The sequence below is a fragment of the Labeo rohita genome, chromosome 15, assembly GCF_022985175.1.
Source record: "Labeo rohita strain BAU-BD-2019 chromosome 15, IGBB_LRoh.1.0, whole genome shotgun sequence".
Taxonomy (NCBI): Eukaryota; Metazoa; Chordata; class Actinopteri; order Cypriniformes; family Cyprinidae; genus Labeo; species Labeo rohita.
Window position 1 is genome coordinate 32,898,033 of NC_066883.1, and position 16,795 is coordinate 32,914,827.

At 37.9% G+C, this 16,795-nt stretch overlaps 1 protein-coding gene across 12 annotated transcripts in view; it reads left to right on the forward strand.

The window, feature by feature from the left end:
- Positions 1–16,537, forward strand: part of robo2 (roundabout, axon guidance receptor, homolog 2 (Drosophila)) — a 489,160-nt gene extending 472,623 nt beyond the window's left edge. For 10 of the 12 annotated variants that reach the window (XM_051129111.1, XM_051129117.1, XM_051129114.1 and 7 more), the window contains 7 exons: positions 826–1,089; positions 2,905–3,113; positions 10,390–10,575; positions 11,122–11,280; positions 11,677–11,931; positions 13,940–14,128; positions 14,233–16,537. In XM_051129111.1, coding sequence (XP_050985068.1) covers positions 826–1,089; positions 2,905–3,113; positions 10,390–10,575; positions 11,122–11,280; positions 11,677–11,931; positions 13,940–14,128; positions 14,233–14,234 — 1,264 coding nt within the window. In that variant the 3' untranslated portion in view covers positions 14,235–16,537. The remainder of the gene's footprint in view (positions 1–825; positions 1,090–2,904; positions 3,114–10,389; positions 10,576–11,121; positions 11,281–11,676; positions 11,932–13,939; positions 14,129–14,232) is intronic. The other 2 variants (XM_051129121.1, XM_051129122.1) reach the window with 1 other exon arrangement.
- Positions 16,538–16,795: the final 258 nt, after the last annotated feature.

Consider the following 16,795-nt stretch of genomic DNA (forward strand, 5'->3'; position numbering starts at 1 on the left):
TTTTCCAATCAAGTGATAAAAATGGCGATGATGTTTGTAAGAAATTGATTTCTGGCCAGCTAATACATTATCAATAAATCTGCTAATGGTATTTATTTCTTCCTTAGAGAATTAATCAAGCTGCTAACACTAGGTGATTTATTTGTTGTCCATTATAAATAGATGGAATGTAATATTAAAACCCTGTTTGACAAACTGTTCACGCTCAGCAACTTTTAATATACTTTCACCTCCGACGGCACTCCACTCTTGTCTGACATCAGCGTCGCCCCATCTGTACAGTTAAAAGAAAACACGAAGGTGGTGATACAAATTAAATACCCTGCTGGAGAGGTGTGCTTGCCTTTCAACCCTGTTAATTTCCATCTCGGAGAGTCATCGGGCTTAATAGGCTCTCTGGCAAATGAGTAGTCTTCTACGCTGTAAATCTCGCCACTGTTTTTAATGGCTTCAGATTAAAACTGTTATGTCCTACGGGATGTGCACTGACAAATTCCTCTAATGAACGCTGGCTTTATGACATGTATTATTTCAGCATGTATAAGCACAGTTCTGGGAAATAATCAGCCAGATCAGCCTGTGTTAAAGAACAAGCAAAGCTGAGAAAATCCCTCTGGATTTTTTTTGCATTTAACACATGATTTACACCATTACCATTAAGATGTTCAACCTGGGTCTCACAATATCCATAATTGGTAGCTAGACTGATATTTCTAAAAAAACAAAATTATTTTTTCTCATTCCTAACACACAATTGTTAGTGGGGTGCCACAGGGATCTGTCCGCGATCCATTTTCATTTTGTTTCTATGCTCATTTGTTCCAGATATGATAGTGATGGTTGGGGCCCACCCTTGCCTGTGCAAACGTACCTCCATCAGGGTTTAGAGGATGAGCTGGAGGAAGAGGAAGAACGGGTGCCAACTCCTCCCATAAGGGGCGTGGCCTCGTCTCCTGCAGCAGTTTCCTTTGGAAAACAGTCCACGGCCACACTGAGCCCATCTCCACGTGAAGAAATACAGCCCATGCTCCAAGCCCACTTAGATGAGCTAACCCGCGCTTACCAGTTGGACATGGCTAAACAGACTTGGTAAGATTTTGTTACTGGGTTAAGGGTTAGTTCACCCAAAAATTTAAATTAAAATCCTAGGTATAAATGATTTTCTTCCTTCAGACAAATCCAATCGAATATTAAAAACTGGCCTGGCATTTCTTAAGTTATATGATGGCAGAGGGTAGGTGTTTCTGTTCAACAGTCAAAAACAAGTCCAACAAAGCAAATCCATTCATAATAAAAAGTGCCTCACATGGTTTCGTGTCATAAGATTTTAGTTGAATAAATCTACAGTAGATTCGGCTAAAATCGAATGAGTTTAGTTACAGTGTAATGCATTTATTACGCATTTCTCTAAAATTACTTATTGTACAGGTTTGATACATTTGATACATTGTACAAATTTTATCATGATAGACACAGATTTAACTGCTGTCACACAACATGCCTTTATATTAGTGCAACGTACTGACGTCTGATATTCTCCCAAATGTATTTACGTGAATACTCGTCAAAACGGACAATTTGACATCATTTTGTGTGTATTTCCTCATTCATGAGATGTGAAAGAGTATTAGTGCGCTATTTCAGTGTCTTCGCTCAGAAAACGGATGACGTATGACGTATGCGTAGCACATGCGCTGCTGATCTTGCAAAAAACAACGTTTGTTTACAGAAGCAAAGGAAGCTAAATTTTCTTACCTTAGCAAAGGAAAACCTGTCTCGCTTATAATGGAATTCTCTGACATTTTTCTTTACAAATCCTTATTTTGTACTTCTAATTCATGACCGTTGTTTTGTTTTGCTATCTCTTCTGTGCTTCCGTATTTGTCATTGCATGTGCAATTCAGACGTCCTACGTTTTAAATATGGCTATTTTTCTAACAAAAACGCATCGATTCGCTACATGAGTCCTTTATTCACCACCTGGAGCCGTGTGAGGCACTTTTTATTATGGATGGATGCACTTTATTGGACTTCTTTTGGACTGATGAACTGAAACAACCACACACTGCCATTATAAAGCTTGGAAGAGCCAGGATCATTTCTAAAATAACTCCAATTGGATTCTTTTGAAAGAAGGAAGTCATATACACCTAGGATGCCTTGAGGGTGAGTAAATCATGGGCTAATTTTCATTTTTGGGTGAACTAACTCTTTAAACTGGATTTACACAAAAGCATTTTTGTTGCACCAAATTTGTTAGTCATTTTTAATAAAAGGATGATTTAAATGAAAAAAAAAAAAGTTGCTAGCCCCCATGCTAAACCCGTGCTTCAACCTGTCTTTCCAAGAGAAACCGACTTCCGTTTATTACAGTCGGCACTTGTCAGGAGGAAGATGTCATGTTGCCGCCATAATGAGTATGTTGCTCGTAGAACATTTGTGACGACTGGGAAGAGCCCATAATTATATCCAAATCCTGGCATAGACCACATCAAAGCAGCAGTAGCAGCACTGCACAAACACACACCGATACACATATATATAGACACACAGTAGGGCTGTCATCGAACCTAGCTGTCTAGCTGGTGACAGCCACAGCAAAGACATGCCTGCGGTGGTTGCCATTGTATCCTCTTCAAGCTGCAATTAGTAGGTCATTGTGTTAGCATGCAAACCGTGGCACTGCTGAATTAGCCGAATTGTCCCAATTCATCGGAGAGATGACAAGGAATGTTCTAGGAATACCAAATTTTGCCTGACAGACAGCACACCCCACGCATTTCTCTTTTGTCTAGGCTTGTCGCTCATTGACACCCTTTGTCTCCCGCTGACAACCCTTGAAGCTCGCTCAGTTATGCAAAAAAGCGTGGTATGTTCGCGTTTGACTTCTTGAATTCTCCGTAGGCACATGCAGGGTGGGCCTTACCCGCCCCAGGCCCCCGCGCCGCCCGTGGGCTACGTCTCCAGCACCCTAGTGTCCGATATTGAGACAGACCTCCCTGACGAAGACGACGATGAGGAGGAGGACGAAGGATACGAGATGTCACCGCCAATTAGGGGCATCGAACACACGCCAGGCTCCAGCATGGACAACTTAGACAGCTCTGTTACGGGTAAGCGTACATTTTTGTGATTAATTTCTCTTTTTTACTTTAAAGGAACATTTTGAAGTTCTTCAAAAAGAAGCATAAAGCTCTTATCTAAACTTTGAACTACTCAGTGCACAGTTAGATGTCCAGTGCAGATTGCGTTCTTTCAATCTAGGGGTGGTCATTTGCTCATTATCTCATTCGTCGTTTTTGTAATCTGGGATTTCTATCTCTCTCAAATCATTTCAGAACTCAGTTTGAACCCAGCGTGGACAGTACAGACACAAATCGATATAATTTTGTATTTAATTAACTTAGTTAAACTGCAGTCCATTTGGTCAGAGACACCAAACGATATGATCTACCCACATTATCAAATTACAATTCAACAGCATGTGCGGCATAAAGATAAGACAATAAAACAGAGGTACTGATCTCTAATCTAAAAGCAGCATATTTCAGTCCAGCGGGCACTTTGAGATTGTTCCACTGATGTTTATATGGGAGCCGGTCATGGTTTATTCTCATGTGTACCGCATGTGGTGGCTTTGTTTGTCCTAGCATGGTAAAATACTGTTTTGCTCTGCTTGTCTGCAAATAGCAGCATTGTTTGTCATTATGCTCACGTGTGTGGTGGGTGGTTGTGTTTATCACCACCTCACCTGAAAACGGGCACAGTGAAATCCAGTTTGTTCAGGCATTTGGGGATGAACTCTAATCACTGTTATGAGAAAAAAAGCAAGGCATGGGGGGAAGTGTGTGTATGTTTATGTGTATGTGTATGTCAAATGTTTACATACACCTTGCAGAATCTGCAAAATGTTATTTTACCAAAATAAGAAGGATCATACAAAAATGCATGTTTTTTTTATTTTTTTATTTAGTACTGACCTGAATCAGATATATCACATAAAAGATGTTTACATATAGTCCACAAGGGAAAATAATAGCTGATTTTATAAAATGACCCTGTTTAAAAATGTGTTTTGATTGTTAATACTGTATTGTTACCTGAATGATTCAGTTTTTTTTTTTTTTGGTTTAGTGATAGTTGGTCATGAGTCCCTTATTTGTCCTGTCCTGAACAGTTAAACTGCCCACTTTTCCTAAGAAAAATCTATAAGGTCCCAAAAACTCTTTGTTTTTTCAGCATTTTTGTGTATTTGAACCCTTTCCGACAATGACTGTGTGATTTTGAGATCCATCTTTTCACACTGAGGACAACTGAGGGACTCATATGCAACTATTACATAAGGTTCAAACCCTCACTGATGCTGCAGAAGGAAAAACGATCCATTAAGACCTGGGGGTGAAAACTTTTGAAAAGAATGAAGATGTGTACATTTTTCTTAAATATAAATATAATATTTTTCATATTCAACTACAGAAGATATTTACATGTTTCCCAGAAGACAAAATACGTTAAATTTACCCTGATCTTTAAATTCCAAAAGTTTTTACCCCCCGGCTCTTAATGCATGGTTTTTCCTTCTGAAGCATCAGTGAGTGTTTGAACCTTCTGTAATAGCTGTATATGAGTCCCTCAGTTGTCCTCACTGTGAAAAGATGGATCTCAAAATCACACAATCATTTTTGGAAAGGGTTCAAATACACCAAAATGCTGAAAAAAACAAAGAATTTGTAGGACCTGAAGGATTTTTCTGAAGAACAGAGGGCAGTTTAACTGTTCAGGACAAACAAGGGACTCATGAACAACTATGGGCTGTCACAATATCAGATTTTTCACTACACAATTACCGCAAAAGTTCACGATAACGATATATATCAAGATATAACCTCTGGTGTTGAGTATGAATGAAACAAATGACATGTTAGAGTTTAACACTCCATAATGGCACTGGAGCTGGATTATTGTGTCCTATTATCGCATGTATACTATGTTTACCAATTTTGGCAATACTGGTATATTACGACACCTCTAATTAACACAATAATGATATTTCATTATTTAAATATTATCGATATCCTCAATACTGGTATATCGTGACACCCCTATTATTTCTACATATACATATACATATATATATATATATATATATGTATATATATATAAGTCAGTATCTTACACTGGAGACTTTAGCAATGGCTGCTGATAATTCAGCTTTGTAATCACAGGAACAATTTCTAAAATATTTTCAAATAGAAAATAGTTATTTGTATTCGTAGTAATATTCCACATTATTACTGTTTTTACTGTATTAGTATTATTATTATTAATAATAAAAAAACAGAAGCAATTTTACTCAAGCACAGCCCTCATCTGCGCCATTTTCCCTTGAAGATTTTGAATAAATCTCACGTTCATGGCTCCATTTCCCCACTGAAGACAGGAGGCACCATTTCCATTTTACAACTTATTGAAAGGGTTTTATGGGCCGTCTGTCATAAGGGACACGTGAAGGGTATGACATTGCGGGGTTAGAAACTAAAAGTCCTCTGTTCTCCAATTTACCACAGGTCTGAGACAAAATGGGCCAGTGGTGTTCCTCTAATCAGACAGAGACGTATTCATTATCATTGTACTTGTATGCGTGGGTGCATAGATGGATAGATTCGAGTCTCTTATACTGGACTGGACCTCCAAGGTGCATTTTCTCCTGAACGCTGTAGCACTGGTCGTCTCTGACATGCGATATCTGGTGAAACACAAAGCAAGTGTTGTTCAGTAATGGCCGTGTCCTCCTGTAACACTCTCGACAGCTTGCTTTCTTCCACCAGCGTCCTTTGTTTTTGCCCACAGAAGCACCAAACTGACACTACACTAGTGCCAGGTTGCTTACAGCCTTGGAGACAGAGATTTGTCCTTCCTGAAGAGAATAAAACAGCTTTAATAGTTGTTTTGGGCAGCTTAGTTAAGGTGAAACAAAGATCGCTGCTTGATCATGCTTTATACACAATCCGTGAGTTTGTGAAATAGTGAGGGTGTTTTATGGGAGTTGTAATGCGAGCAGTGAGCTCACTGTCCTGCTCCACTTCGGTCCCATAAACCCATGCGCCGACTGAGGTCACGTGTCCCGAGGCGGGCGTCTCCGCCTGCTCGTCAAGGGGAATGATTACGATGCTTAACGATATGCAGATGAGGGCTCGGGGCAGTGTAAATCAGCTTTAGTGGCAGCAAGGTGTTGGACGAGTTTTACATTCCTGCGTAACTCCATTTAGCCGAGCCGTGAATATTAACGGCGGATTATCGAAACGGAAAGACGCTTCGATGGTGTCAAAAACAGCAACAGTTTTTCATATTTATAGTAGCTACAGTATTTTAGCTTCATACGTTGCCGTTCGTGCCTGCCAACTTCAAATTAGCAACAATTTGTGGGAAGTTCTCTTCATGGTAAGCCACGTTGTATGAAAACATTTGGGTTTGTGAACACGATCCAGAATTGATGTTGGCCGGAGGATTGTTATTGTTTTGCAGCTGCCAGCATTATTATACGGTGAAGAGTGAAAGCGTGGTATTTTCGGGGATCTGTTTTAGGTGGCTGGTTGTTAGAGAGGATGTCGTCTCTGGAGGAGGCAGGAGGCGCTGAGGCGTAGTGCAGGTATTCTGCAGGAGCTGTCCTCTCTGATGTGGAGCTCTGTACCCGCCTCTGTCTCCGCCAGCACATCCAATTCATTATATGCAGTCTTGCTTTGCTGAGAGACAGTCTCGAGGGACCTAACTTTTTTTTTTTTAGCGAAACAAAGCCGTATGCAGTTTCTGAGGAAATTAAAAGGAAGAGACTGCTAGCAAGGTTTTTTTTTGGGGGGGTCTGCATTATATTCTTTTCTCTTTTAGACGAGAGAAACAAACTAAATTTGTTGGTGCTTTGAAATCCTTTGTTATATTTGCAGGTATTATAATAGCATTTTTGTAAGGGTTTTGTTTGCTTGCAACAAGCAGTATTTACTTTATGAATATGGTGTTACAGATTTTCAATTATATAGTTATATAGATAAAACTATTATTATTTATAAAAAGTATTACATTTATCAATTAAAATAAAAATATATTTTTTAAATAGCAATTTATTGTTATTGTTAATAATAATAATAATAATAATAATAAAATTTCATTTAATAATAATAATGAAAAAAAGAATAATTATTAGTACTAATGTTGTTGATAAAAATAATAATTTATTGTATAAATAACTGTAAATTTTTAGTATTTGTAGGAAATATATTACTATTAGTGATGCAAGATGATGATAATAATAATAATAATAATAATAATAATAATAATTGTTAATAATAATAATAATACTGTATTTTATTATTAGTAGTAACAGATTTTATTTTTATTTGAATAAATAATAAATATTCTTACTATTGTTGTTAATAATAATTTTTATTAATAATAATAATAATAATAAAATGTTAATAATAATTATTAGTAGTAGTAGTAGTACTATTTTTGTTGTTAATAATAATAATTTATTGTATAATTTACTAGATTTTTAGTATTAGTAGGAAATATATTATGCTTAATGATTTGATGTTGTTGTTATTATGTTAATAATAATAATAATAATGTATTGTGGTAGTAGTAAATTATTTTTAACAATAATAATAAGTTAATAATAACAATAATAATAATAATAATAATAATAATAATATATTTTATTAGTAGTAGTAGATTTTTTAAAAGATTAGAATAGATTTTATTTTCATTTTAATAATAATATTATTATTACTATTATTGGTTTTGTTAGTGTTATTATTAATAATAATAAATTTATTGTACAATTAATGTTAGATTTTTAGTAGTAGTGGTAAATATATTATTCTTAATGATAGAAGAAAAAGAAGAAGAAGAAAAAAGAGACAAAATAATGTTTTTTTGTCTTTTTGAATGTTTTTACTTTTTCTGCACATTGCTTAGAAATCCTTTGTTTTATTTGCAGGTATTATAATGTTATCATATTATTATTATTATTATTATTATTATATTATAATTTGGGTTGGACGTGGGTATGAATATAGTGTTACAGATGTTCAAAACGTATAGTAATACCAGCTTATTATTTATATTTTTATTATTAATTATTATTATTAATACATGTATTTTTTTATTTTTTTTTTTAGAAATAACTATATTTTTATTAGTAGTAATGAATCATTTTTAAAGCTGCATTTTTTTAAGATATAAGGATTACACTACTACAGTAGATTTTTTTTTGAGAGAGAGAGATTCTACTTTTTCCTGCATATAAGGCTGGGATGGAAAGTATTCTGTCATTGACACACTATAACAATTCATGTCATAAATCTGTAACCGAGACCTAATTAGCTCAGTGTTAAATCTCGAAACATTCTTGAAACCAGACGTATTACCCAGGCAACACCAGTAACCACTGTAACCCTCTTAACTTTCCTCTCGGATCATTAAACAATAGTCGTGCCATCTCACATCAGCTTCCCTGAGGATGTTTGTGCCGGGTTGCCATCAATCAAAAAAATCCATGCCATAAATCTGACAAGTGCCAAAGAAGAAGAACAGCACGTAGCCGCGTGGTTGCTTTGATCATGCTGCGTGTTTCCGTGTGCGATATCAGCTGCTTCACCTCAGGCCACGCGCAGGTGCGTGCGTTCCTTCACATGACAGCAATCAAAAGGAAGTGAGGTCGTGATGTGTAGTCAGGTGGCGGGTGTACGCGTATATAGAGGATGAAAGTAGGATAGATTACTGAAGGAAAAAAAAATCTAACAGCTTGGATAAGTGCATCAAAAATGATTAAATGTTTTAGTTACGATTCATTTAGCGATTTATTGACTCATTGATCTTGTTTTTCTTTTTTCATTTTGTCTCATGTTTTTTATATTGTATTTGTTGTCTTTAATTTTGTCTTTTTTGATGTTTTTTTTATCTTTGTTTTTGTTTGTTTGTTTATTTCTGTATTTTTGTGTGCCTGGGTGTTTGACTTTTTGTTTTGGCTATTGTGTGTTTTTCATATTTTTTAATTTTGTCTAATGATTTGTATTTTTTGTTGTTGTTGTTGTTGTTGTCTTTAATTTGTTTTGTTTTGTCTTTTTTTAATGTTTTTTATTTTTGTTTGTTTATTACTGTATTTTTGTGTGCCTGTGTGTTTTGCTTTGTCATTTTGTTTTCTTTTGTATTTTTAGTTTGATGCATTTTTTTGTTGTTGTTGTTTGTTTTCTTTTGTTTTATATTTTTCTGTTTGTTTTTTTACTTTGTTTCTTTTTGTTTTGTTTCTTTTTTCTTTTCTTTTTTTTTTACTTTTTTGTTGTTTTTTTGTGTTGTCTAATTTGCTTTTGTTTGTTTTTTTCTTTCTTTCTTTCTTTTAGTTTGTTTATTTATTTCTCTATTATGTGTGCCTGGGTGTTTTGCTTTTTTTGTTTTGTTTTGGCTGTTATGTGTTTTCCATATTCTACCATCTACAGTCATTTTGTTTTCTTTTGCATTTTTAGTTTGATGTGATTTTGTTGTTGTTGTTTGTTTTCTTTTATCTTTGTTTTTCTGTTTGTTTATTTTTTATTTTTTCCTTTTTTCATTTTGCCTCATGTTTTCTGTTGTTTTTGTTGTCTAATTTGTTTTTGTCTTTTTTGTTTTTTTCTGTTTTGTTTGTTTGTTTATTTCTGTATTTTTGTATGCCTGTTTTTTGTTTTGTTTTCTATATTCTACCCTCAGTCATTTTATTTTCTTTTGAATTTTTTGTTTGATGTGATTTGTTTTTGTTTGTTTTGTTTTTCTTTTTTTATTTTGCATTTTGTATTGTTTTTGTTGTCTTTTTTTGTTCTTTTTTTCTGTATTTTTGTGTGCCTATGTGTTTTGCTTTTTGTTTTGCTTCTTTGTTTTGTTGTGGCTGTTGTGTGTTTCCATATTTCACCCTCCTCAGTCATTTTGTTTTCTTTTGTATTTTTTGTTAGATGTGATTTTTGCTGTTGTTGTATATTTTATCTTAATTTTTCTGTTTTTTTTGTATGCATTGGGTTTTGCTTTTTTCTTTATTTTAGCTGTTAATGTTTTCCATAATCTACCCTTATCATTCATTTTGTTTTGGTTATTAGTTTCATTACAATGGCAATACCTCATAATAATGAAGGTGGCTGACTCACCTCTTATCAAACATAACTCACCTGTACTATACAGCACATCTTTATTCACATAAGAGAATTATAATTTCCAGCACACTAAAGCCCCATTATATTATTCTGGTAAATTTAGTTTGCCATTTGCCTTTATAAAAGCATCAATAATTTATTAGCATTTAAATATGAATAAAGTAAAATCTCTAGCAAACCCGGTTAATCTAACACCCATACGGCCGCTCCCCTTCAGGCTCCATGGTGAACGGTTGGGGCTCGGCTTCAGAAGATGATGACAGAAACTTCTCCAGCAGAAGGTCTAGTGCCGGCAGCTCCTCTGACGGCTCGCTCTTCACCCATTGCAGCTTTGCACGAGCCCTGGTGGCAGCCGCAGACAAGGCTGGTTACCGTCTGGACGGCACCAGTCTGAGCAAGAGAGGTCGGTTTGGAGGAATTCGAGTCTGGAAGTCTGGTGTTTCCTGACTGCAATATGGCTCACTCTTAACAAAATGATGCTTCTTTTCTGCTTTCTGATTTTTTTGTTGGAAAACCCTTGATGAAGCAGCATGGTGCAAATACTAACATCTTTATGGATTTTGCTTGGTGGATTTGGCTGGCAACGGCTGTTTTCATTTAACAGGGTTTTGGTCTTTGGCTGAAGTGATTCAGTTTACACTGCACACTGGTGCTGATATCTTCAGATTCTTTTATTATACACTTCAGGTTTGACTTCATGCCACTTTCTGACTCTATAATGATCTTCATTAAACCATTTTCACAATCTTAAACCTTTTTTTCCAACAGGCTTGCCATAGAAATGAAATGTATTGATTGATTCTGCTGCTTCTGAATCAAACTAACAAGCTATCCGCCCTCCTCCTGAGCATCCTGTCGTGCTTCCCTTTCAAGATTCGTTTATCATCTCTGTAAGTAGTGTTTCGATAATATTACGGGCTAACCAAGGTTCTTTCTTTGCTCCCTGCAGATAAAGGTCTACCTCATAGACCTCGTCCCGCTAGCCCGTTCTCCACAGACGGAAGCACGGTGGGAACACACAGCTTGGGTCACCAGCGGGCGGCGAGGCCCACCCGCAAACACAAAGGCCCTGGCACTGCCCCGCACCGCCGCGATGCCAGCGCTGATGGTGAGGCTTAGTCCAGTTTTTACTGAAAGATAATTCCAACACCTGGTTTAGTTGAAGCACAGATTCATTGCATTAATTTAGACCGCTTTTAAAGACCAAAAACTGGTTTACAGTGGATAGCAGAGCTCTCTTGCATGTTTTATTAAATTAATGTGAAAGTCAGCATTGGTTAAAGGAGACAGATGGGGTCATAAGCAAATGCATGTAGCAATAGCTAATATCCAAGCCATTATAATCATTTATCAAACAGAATGAAATCAATATTACCCTTTTGAGGGCATTTATGTAGATCCAAAAGACACCTACTGTCAAATGATGATAAATGCACAATGTGCATGAATGGAAATGCCGTACCTATTGTTTGAATTGAAATGACCCTTCCTGCTTCTTTCCCAGATCTGCCTCCACCACCAGAGCCTCCACCCTGCCAGACAGCTCGTGTCCAGGGAGCGAGGAACATGCCCAACCCCTCTGATCGCAAGGCTTCCTCCTTGGAGAGGCAACCCATGATGGGCCTGGAGGAGATGAAGAGTTCCTTGGACCGGCAGGCCCGAACCTCACTGGAGCGCCACCAACAAGCCCAGGACAGACTGGGATCCATAGAGAGAGGAGAGGAGAGCAGAAGAGGACAGAAAAATGGTCCTGTTTCAGGTAGGGACGATTGATGTCTTAAATTGACTCATAAAGGAGAAACCACATTAGAATCAGTGTCTGGATGAAAACTTGTGCAAAAAGGCATTCTTGATGAGCCACCTTCCAAGAATCCAAACCAGCATTGGTGTTTACCAGCTAGGCCAGAGATGTCCAATCTTGCCCCAGGAGTGCCAGTGCCTGTAGAATTCAGCTCCAACTATAATTAACACATCTAAACCAATCAAGCTCTTTAGGATTGTCAGAAACTTCTAGGTAGGTTGGAGCTAAACTTTGGAAGGTGGCCCTCAAAGAAACCAGTGAGCTTGTCCGAAAGATGTTTTGGTCAAACAGCTTCCAAAATTTGAATGGTTCACCAGCTAGACCAGCTCCAAAACAATTTATGCCTGGACTTGGTCTTTAGCACCAAGACCACCTTAGTCAACCAGCTTGTCCAGAAGAACAATTAGGTCAACCATCTTCCAAAATTTGAACAGTTCACCAACTAGACCAGCACCAAACTAGTGCTAACCAGCTTATGCCTGGACTTGGTCTTCAGCACCAAGACCACCTTAGTCAACCAGCTTGTGCTCCAGAAGAACAATTAGTTCAATCAGCTTCCAAAATTTTAATGGTTCACCAACTAGAACAGCACCAAACTTAGTGCTAACCAGGTTATGCCTGGACTTGGTCTTCAGCACAAAGACCACCTTAGTCAACCAGCTTCCAAATTTGAACAGTTCACCAACTAGACCAGCACCAAACTAGTGCTAACCAACCTATGCTTGTGTTTGGTCTTTAGCACCAAGACCACTTTGGTCAACTAGCTTGTCTAGAAAAACAATTTGGTCAACCAGCTTCCAAAGTTTGAATGGTTGACCAACTAAACCAACACCTCGTTAGTCAACCAGCTTGTCCAGAAGAACAGTTTGGTCAACCAGCTTCCAAAATTTGAATGGTTCACCAACTAGACCAACACCAAACTAGTGCTAATCAACTTATCTTTGGACTTGGTCTTTAGCACCAAGACCACCTTAGTCAACCAGCTTGTCTAGTAGAACAATTTGGTCAACCAGCTTCCAAAATTTGAATAGTTCACCAACTAGACCAGCATTACACTAATGCTAACCAACGTATGCCTGGACTTGGTCTTCAGCACCAAGACCACTTTAGTCAACCAGCCTGTCCAGAAAAACAGTTTGGTCAAACAGCTTCCAAAATTTGAAAGGTTCACCAACTAGTGCAGGACTAAACCAGCTGCTCTGTAGCAGAAATGCTTCTTTGGTGTTTTAACTTGATGATGAAATATGTTTTCACGAAAGACCTGAACCTGATCTTACATGTCCACTTGAGTTAAAGCAGCCTGGCAGAGTAAACATGCTTTTAATTCAGTAGAGCAGGTCTGTATAATATTATCTTGCTATCTTGGTCATCAGAGGCAGATGTTTGACAGTGCCAGCTGTGGACCCTTGGCATTCATTTACAGTCCCTGCTGTAAGGAGGCCAAGCTGGAGCAAACAGATTGCCTTGTCTCCCCCTCTTAGTGAGCTCTTCCATGGCCAACACCGGCCTTCTCCAGGAACCAGCAGACAGGAGGCACACTTAGCTGCACAGATGTACTCTAATCGTTCCAGCCCTCATTTTTCACTGTATACACACACACGCTGCAATGAAGCCGAGCTCCATCTGTGCCTATCTGATCATTAGGATCCACCATTCTGGGTTTCCAGCCCAAACGAAGCATAAAGAACCAGGCCTGGATCTGGCTCCACACAGAGGGGGATGTGGGTTGGGCAACCCGTATGCTTTGGTATCATATGTCTTCATTTTCATCTTAAACTTCAGTGTGGAGATTCGTTTAGCCGTTGGAGGATTTGGTAATGAGTAGGGTTTGGTCAAAGCTGGCAAGAGTCGGTCACCTCGGTATTAGTCAGAACGAAACCAATCATGAACATGTTCCAAACTGGAAAAGCAAAAAAAAGATGTATTTGCCACTAAGTGTATGGTTTGGATGTTTGTATGTTTTCAGAAGAGGCCATATTGCCATACAACAAACCTTCATTCCCATCTCCCGGGGGCCACAGCTCATCTGGGACGGCCTCCTCGAAAGGGTCAACGGGTCCTCGTAAAGGTGAAGGGACGAGGGGACAGCACCAGCGCTCTGAACAGGGCGAAAGCAGCTACATGGGGACCAACGCGCAGTACTCTGGAGAGTTATGTGAGTCTAAGTTTGAAACTTGAAGGTTTAAAGGTTTTCCATTCAAGAGTTGCTGTATAAAAAAAAAAAAACTAACTGGCATATTCTCTTTGCATTCTTTACAGAGTGAGCCTTTTTGATGGAAACTGAAGAATGCCTTTATCTGTTCTGGAAATGCCTCACCTGCTTGGTGCAATGCACTCGTGAAGCGTCGGAAGGAAGAAGGAAAAAAAAGAAAAAATATGAAAAGGACAAACTGTAAATGTGATGTAAAGATGGACATGCAACCCACAAGATCCGCAACATCCCTCACCTTCCTCCTTAAACTATTCATTCACAGAAAAAAGAAAAATGTTGAGGACAAAAAAGAAAAAAAAAAGACGGAAGGCCTGAGATTTGAGTCGCCCAGCTTTGGTGAACTTGTGAAAAGGAAATCGAGTTTCCTGTAAATATATTCTTGACATCGGAGATTGAAAATGACATTATTGTTATTGCATTGCTATGCAAGCCGAGTTCTGTTTCCGCGCTCTCCTCCCTCTTACGCTGTTGGTCGTTTGTACGATATGTGAATTGATGGGCTGTGGTGCCATAGAAATTATGTTGTCATCCATCATTTGTTAATACTTCTCATGAATTAATTGTTGTCATTATAATAATTATTATAATTAATTATTTTCTTTTGCACTGCAATTTTGGTGATAAGCACAAAACCATAGCTCCTGCTGACATGAAGAATTGGAGGAAAGGAAATGTGAAGGGGAGTTTCTGTACTGTAACTAGAGATAAGAAAATATATAACCGTGTACAGAGATATATTAAGATATGCCTGCGTCTATGCCGGCCGAAAGACTTTTGGCAGTGGGGTTCCCGGACCCTCTCTCGTTGCTGGAAATAGTCACAGATGGGTTGGGAAGCTGTTTGCAGGGAAATTTATCCGAAGTGGTTCTGTTTTCAACACATCCAGCTGCCCCTACTAGTTAATATAACTCAGTTTAGTCCACTTGGTCCAATTGGAACATATTTAGGCCAGATCTTTGAACTACACTGGACTACAGGTACCAACTTTGCCTCTTTCCCCTGCTCACCTTTTGCTGCTTGCTTTCGTTTTGCGTCTAGCGTTTAATTTGGTCCATCTGAGCATAGCAAAATTAATAGACACCAACTTGGCTAACGTTTGGAGGTGAATAGTTCAATTGGGCTTTTTGATTTTTTTTTTGATCTCCACTCAAAATTTGATTACAAGCACTTGGAAAGTGAGTAATTTAAAAGCCATATGAACAAGACTACAACGCCCCTGCCTTCCCGTAAGGCTTCTTCTGCCTTACTCTAGAGGTCTTGTAGACGTCAACTGTCTTGAGATTCTGCGTAAGTCTCAAATCACGAGTGGAGAATCAATTCAGGTAACTTAATTTAACCTTTTTGTTGAGCACTTAATGTATCTTGTTTTTTATATTTCTGACAATGTCCCAAAGCCTTGTTTTTAAGTTCTACTTTACCTATGCAGGGCACTGAATCACCAGGATCCATAAATCCACATTCACTGGTATCTCGATTCAGATATTTGTCCTGTAATCACAAAATGACTATCGAGCTAAAGCCAATAACATTATGCATTTGACTTTGCAAAAATACGGCAATATCTTTTCCACGTCCTCGGTGTGTGCTGTAAAACGTCAGTCAGACGTCCAGAAAACGTTTCCACTGTCTTAGGCCGCTACATTACAGTACGTTTACCCGAACAGTCCAGTTGGTTCTTTTTGCTTGATGAAATTTTACATATATGAATATATTATGAAAAACGAAATGTACAAAAGGCTGCTCAAAAAGGATATTTTTTACTGTGGAAACTTCAGGAGTTCTTGGTGAAATGACTGTTTTCTTTCGTTATTTCCGTCTTCGTTTTTGTACGACGTTACTGAGGAGAGCTCTCCCGAAGCGGGCCGACGTCCCGCCCCCCGTGTCTTTCTCTCGGAAATCACGTCATTTCAACGCTAGTGTCCAGCTGTTTGGAATAATGAGGTGCGAACGAGTATCTCAGGTGATTTTACATCTATATCGGTGGTGTTGATGTGGGTGTATATAAATGTATATATTCATATGCATCCTCACGTAAGAGAGTTCATTCCATGTTCGCTATTGAAACGTTTCTCCACCCCTTGTACCTGATGGATTGCTATGCTCTCTCTCTCTCTTCCTTTTTGGCCCTGTCGACAGTGGATTTCCATTCCTTTCTCTTCCATCTGAAAACGTGCCGGTACACTAAATGTCCATAAGACAAAGATGTCACTTACAGAACATACCAAAATTAATATTGATATTTCTAATGTCTAATGCATTTTAGTGTCTTTTTTAATACTTGTTTCTTTAAACATCACAGTGTTGTTGTTTTTTTGTATTTATTAAGATAATAAAGGTATATTGTGAAAAATGCATCAAGGTCTGTGGCGTGTTTCTGCTGCGTTTCACACCGAGCCTTTGTTTTCACAGGCTGAATCGGCTGAATTCGAGACGCTCAGATCATTTTTTATCATTTGTATGCACAACCTCCCGCTGCTTTCTCAACAGAAAGGCTACAAAAGGATGATAAATACAGAAACGGCGACAAAAGTCATCAATCCTTTCCAGAGATGGGACACATACTGTTTTTTAATGGCACATGCTCTTACTCTGCCCCCCTTTCCATCTGTA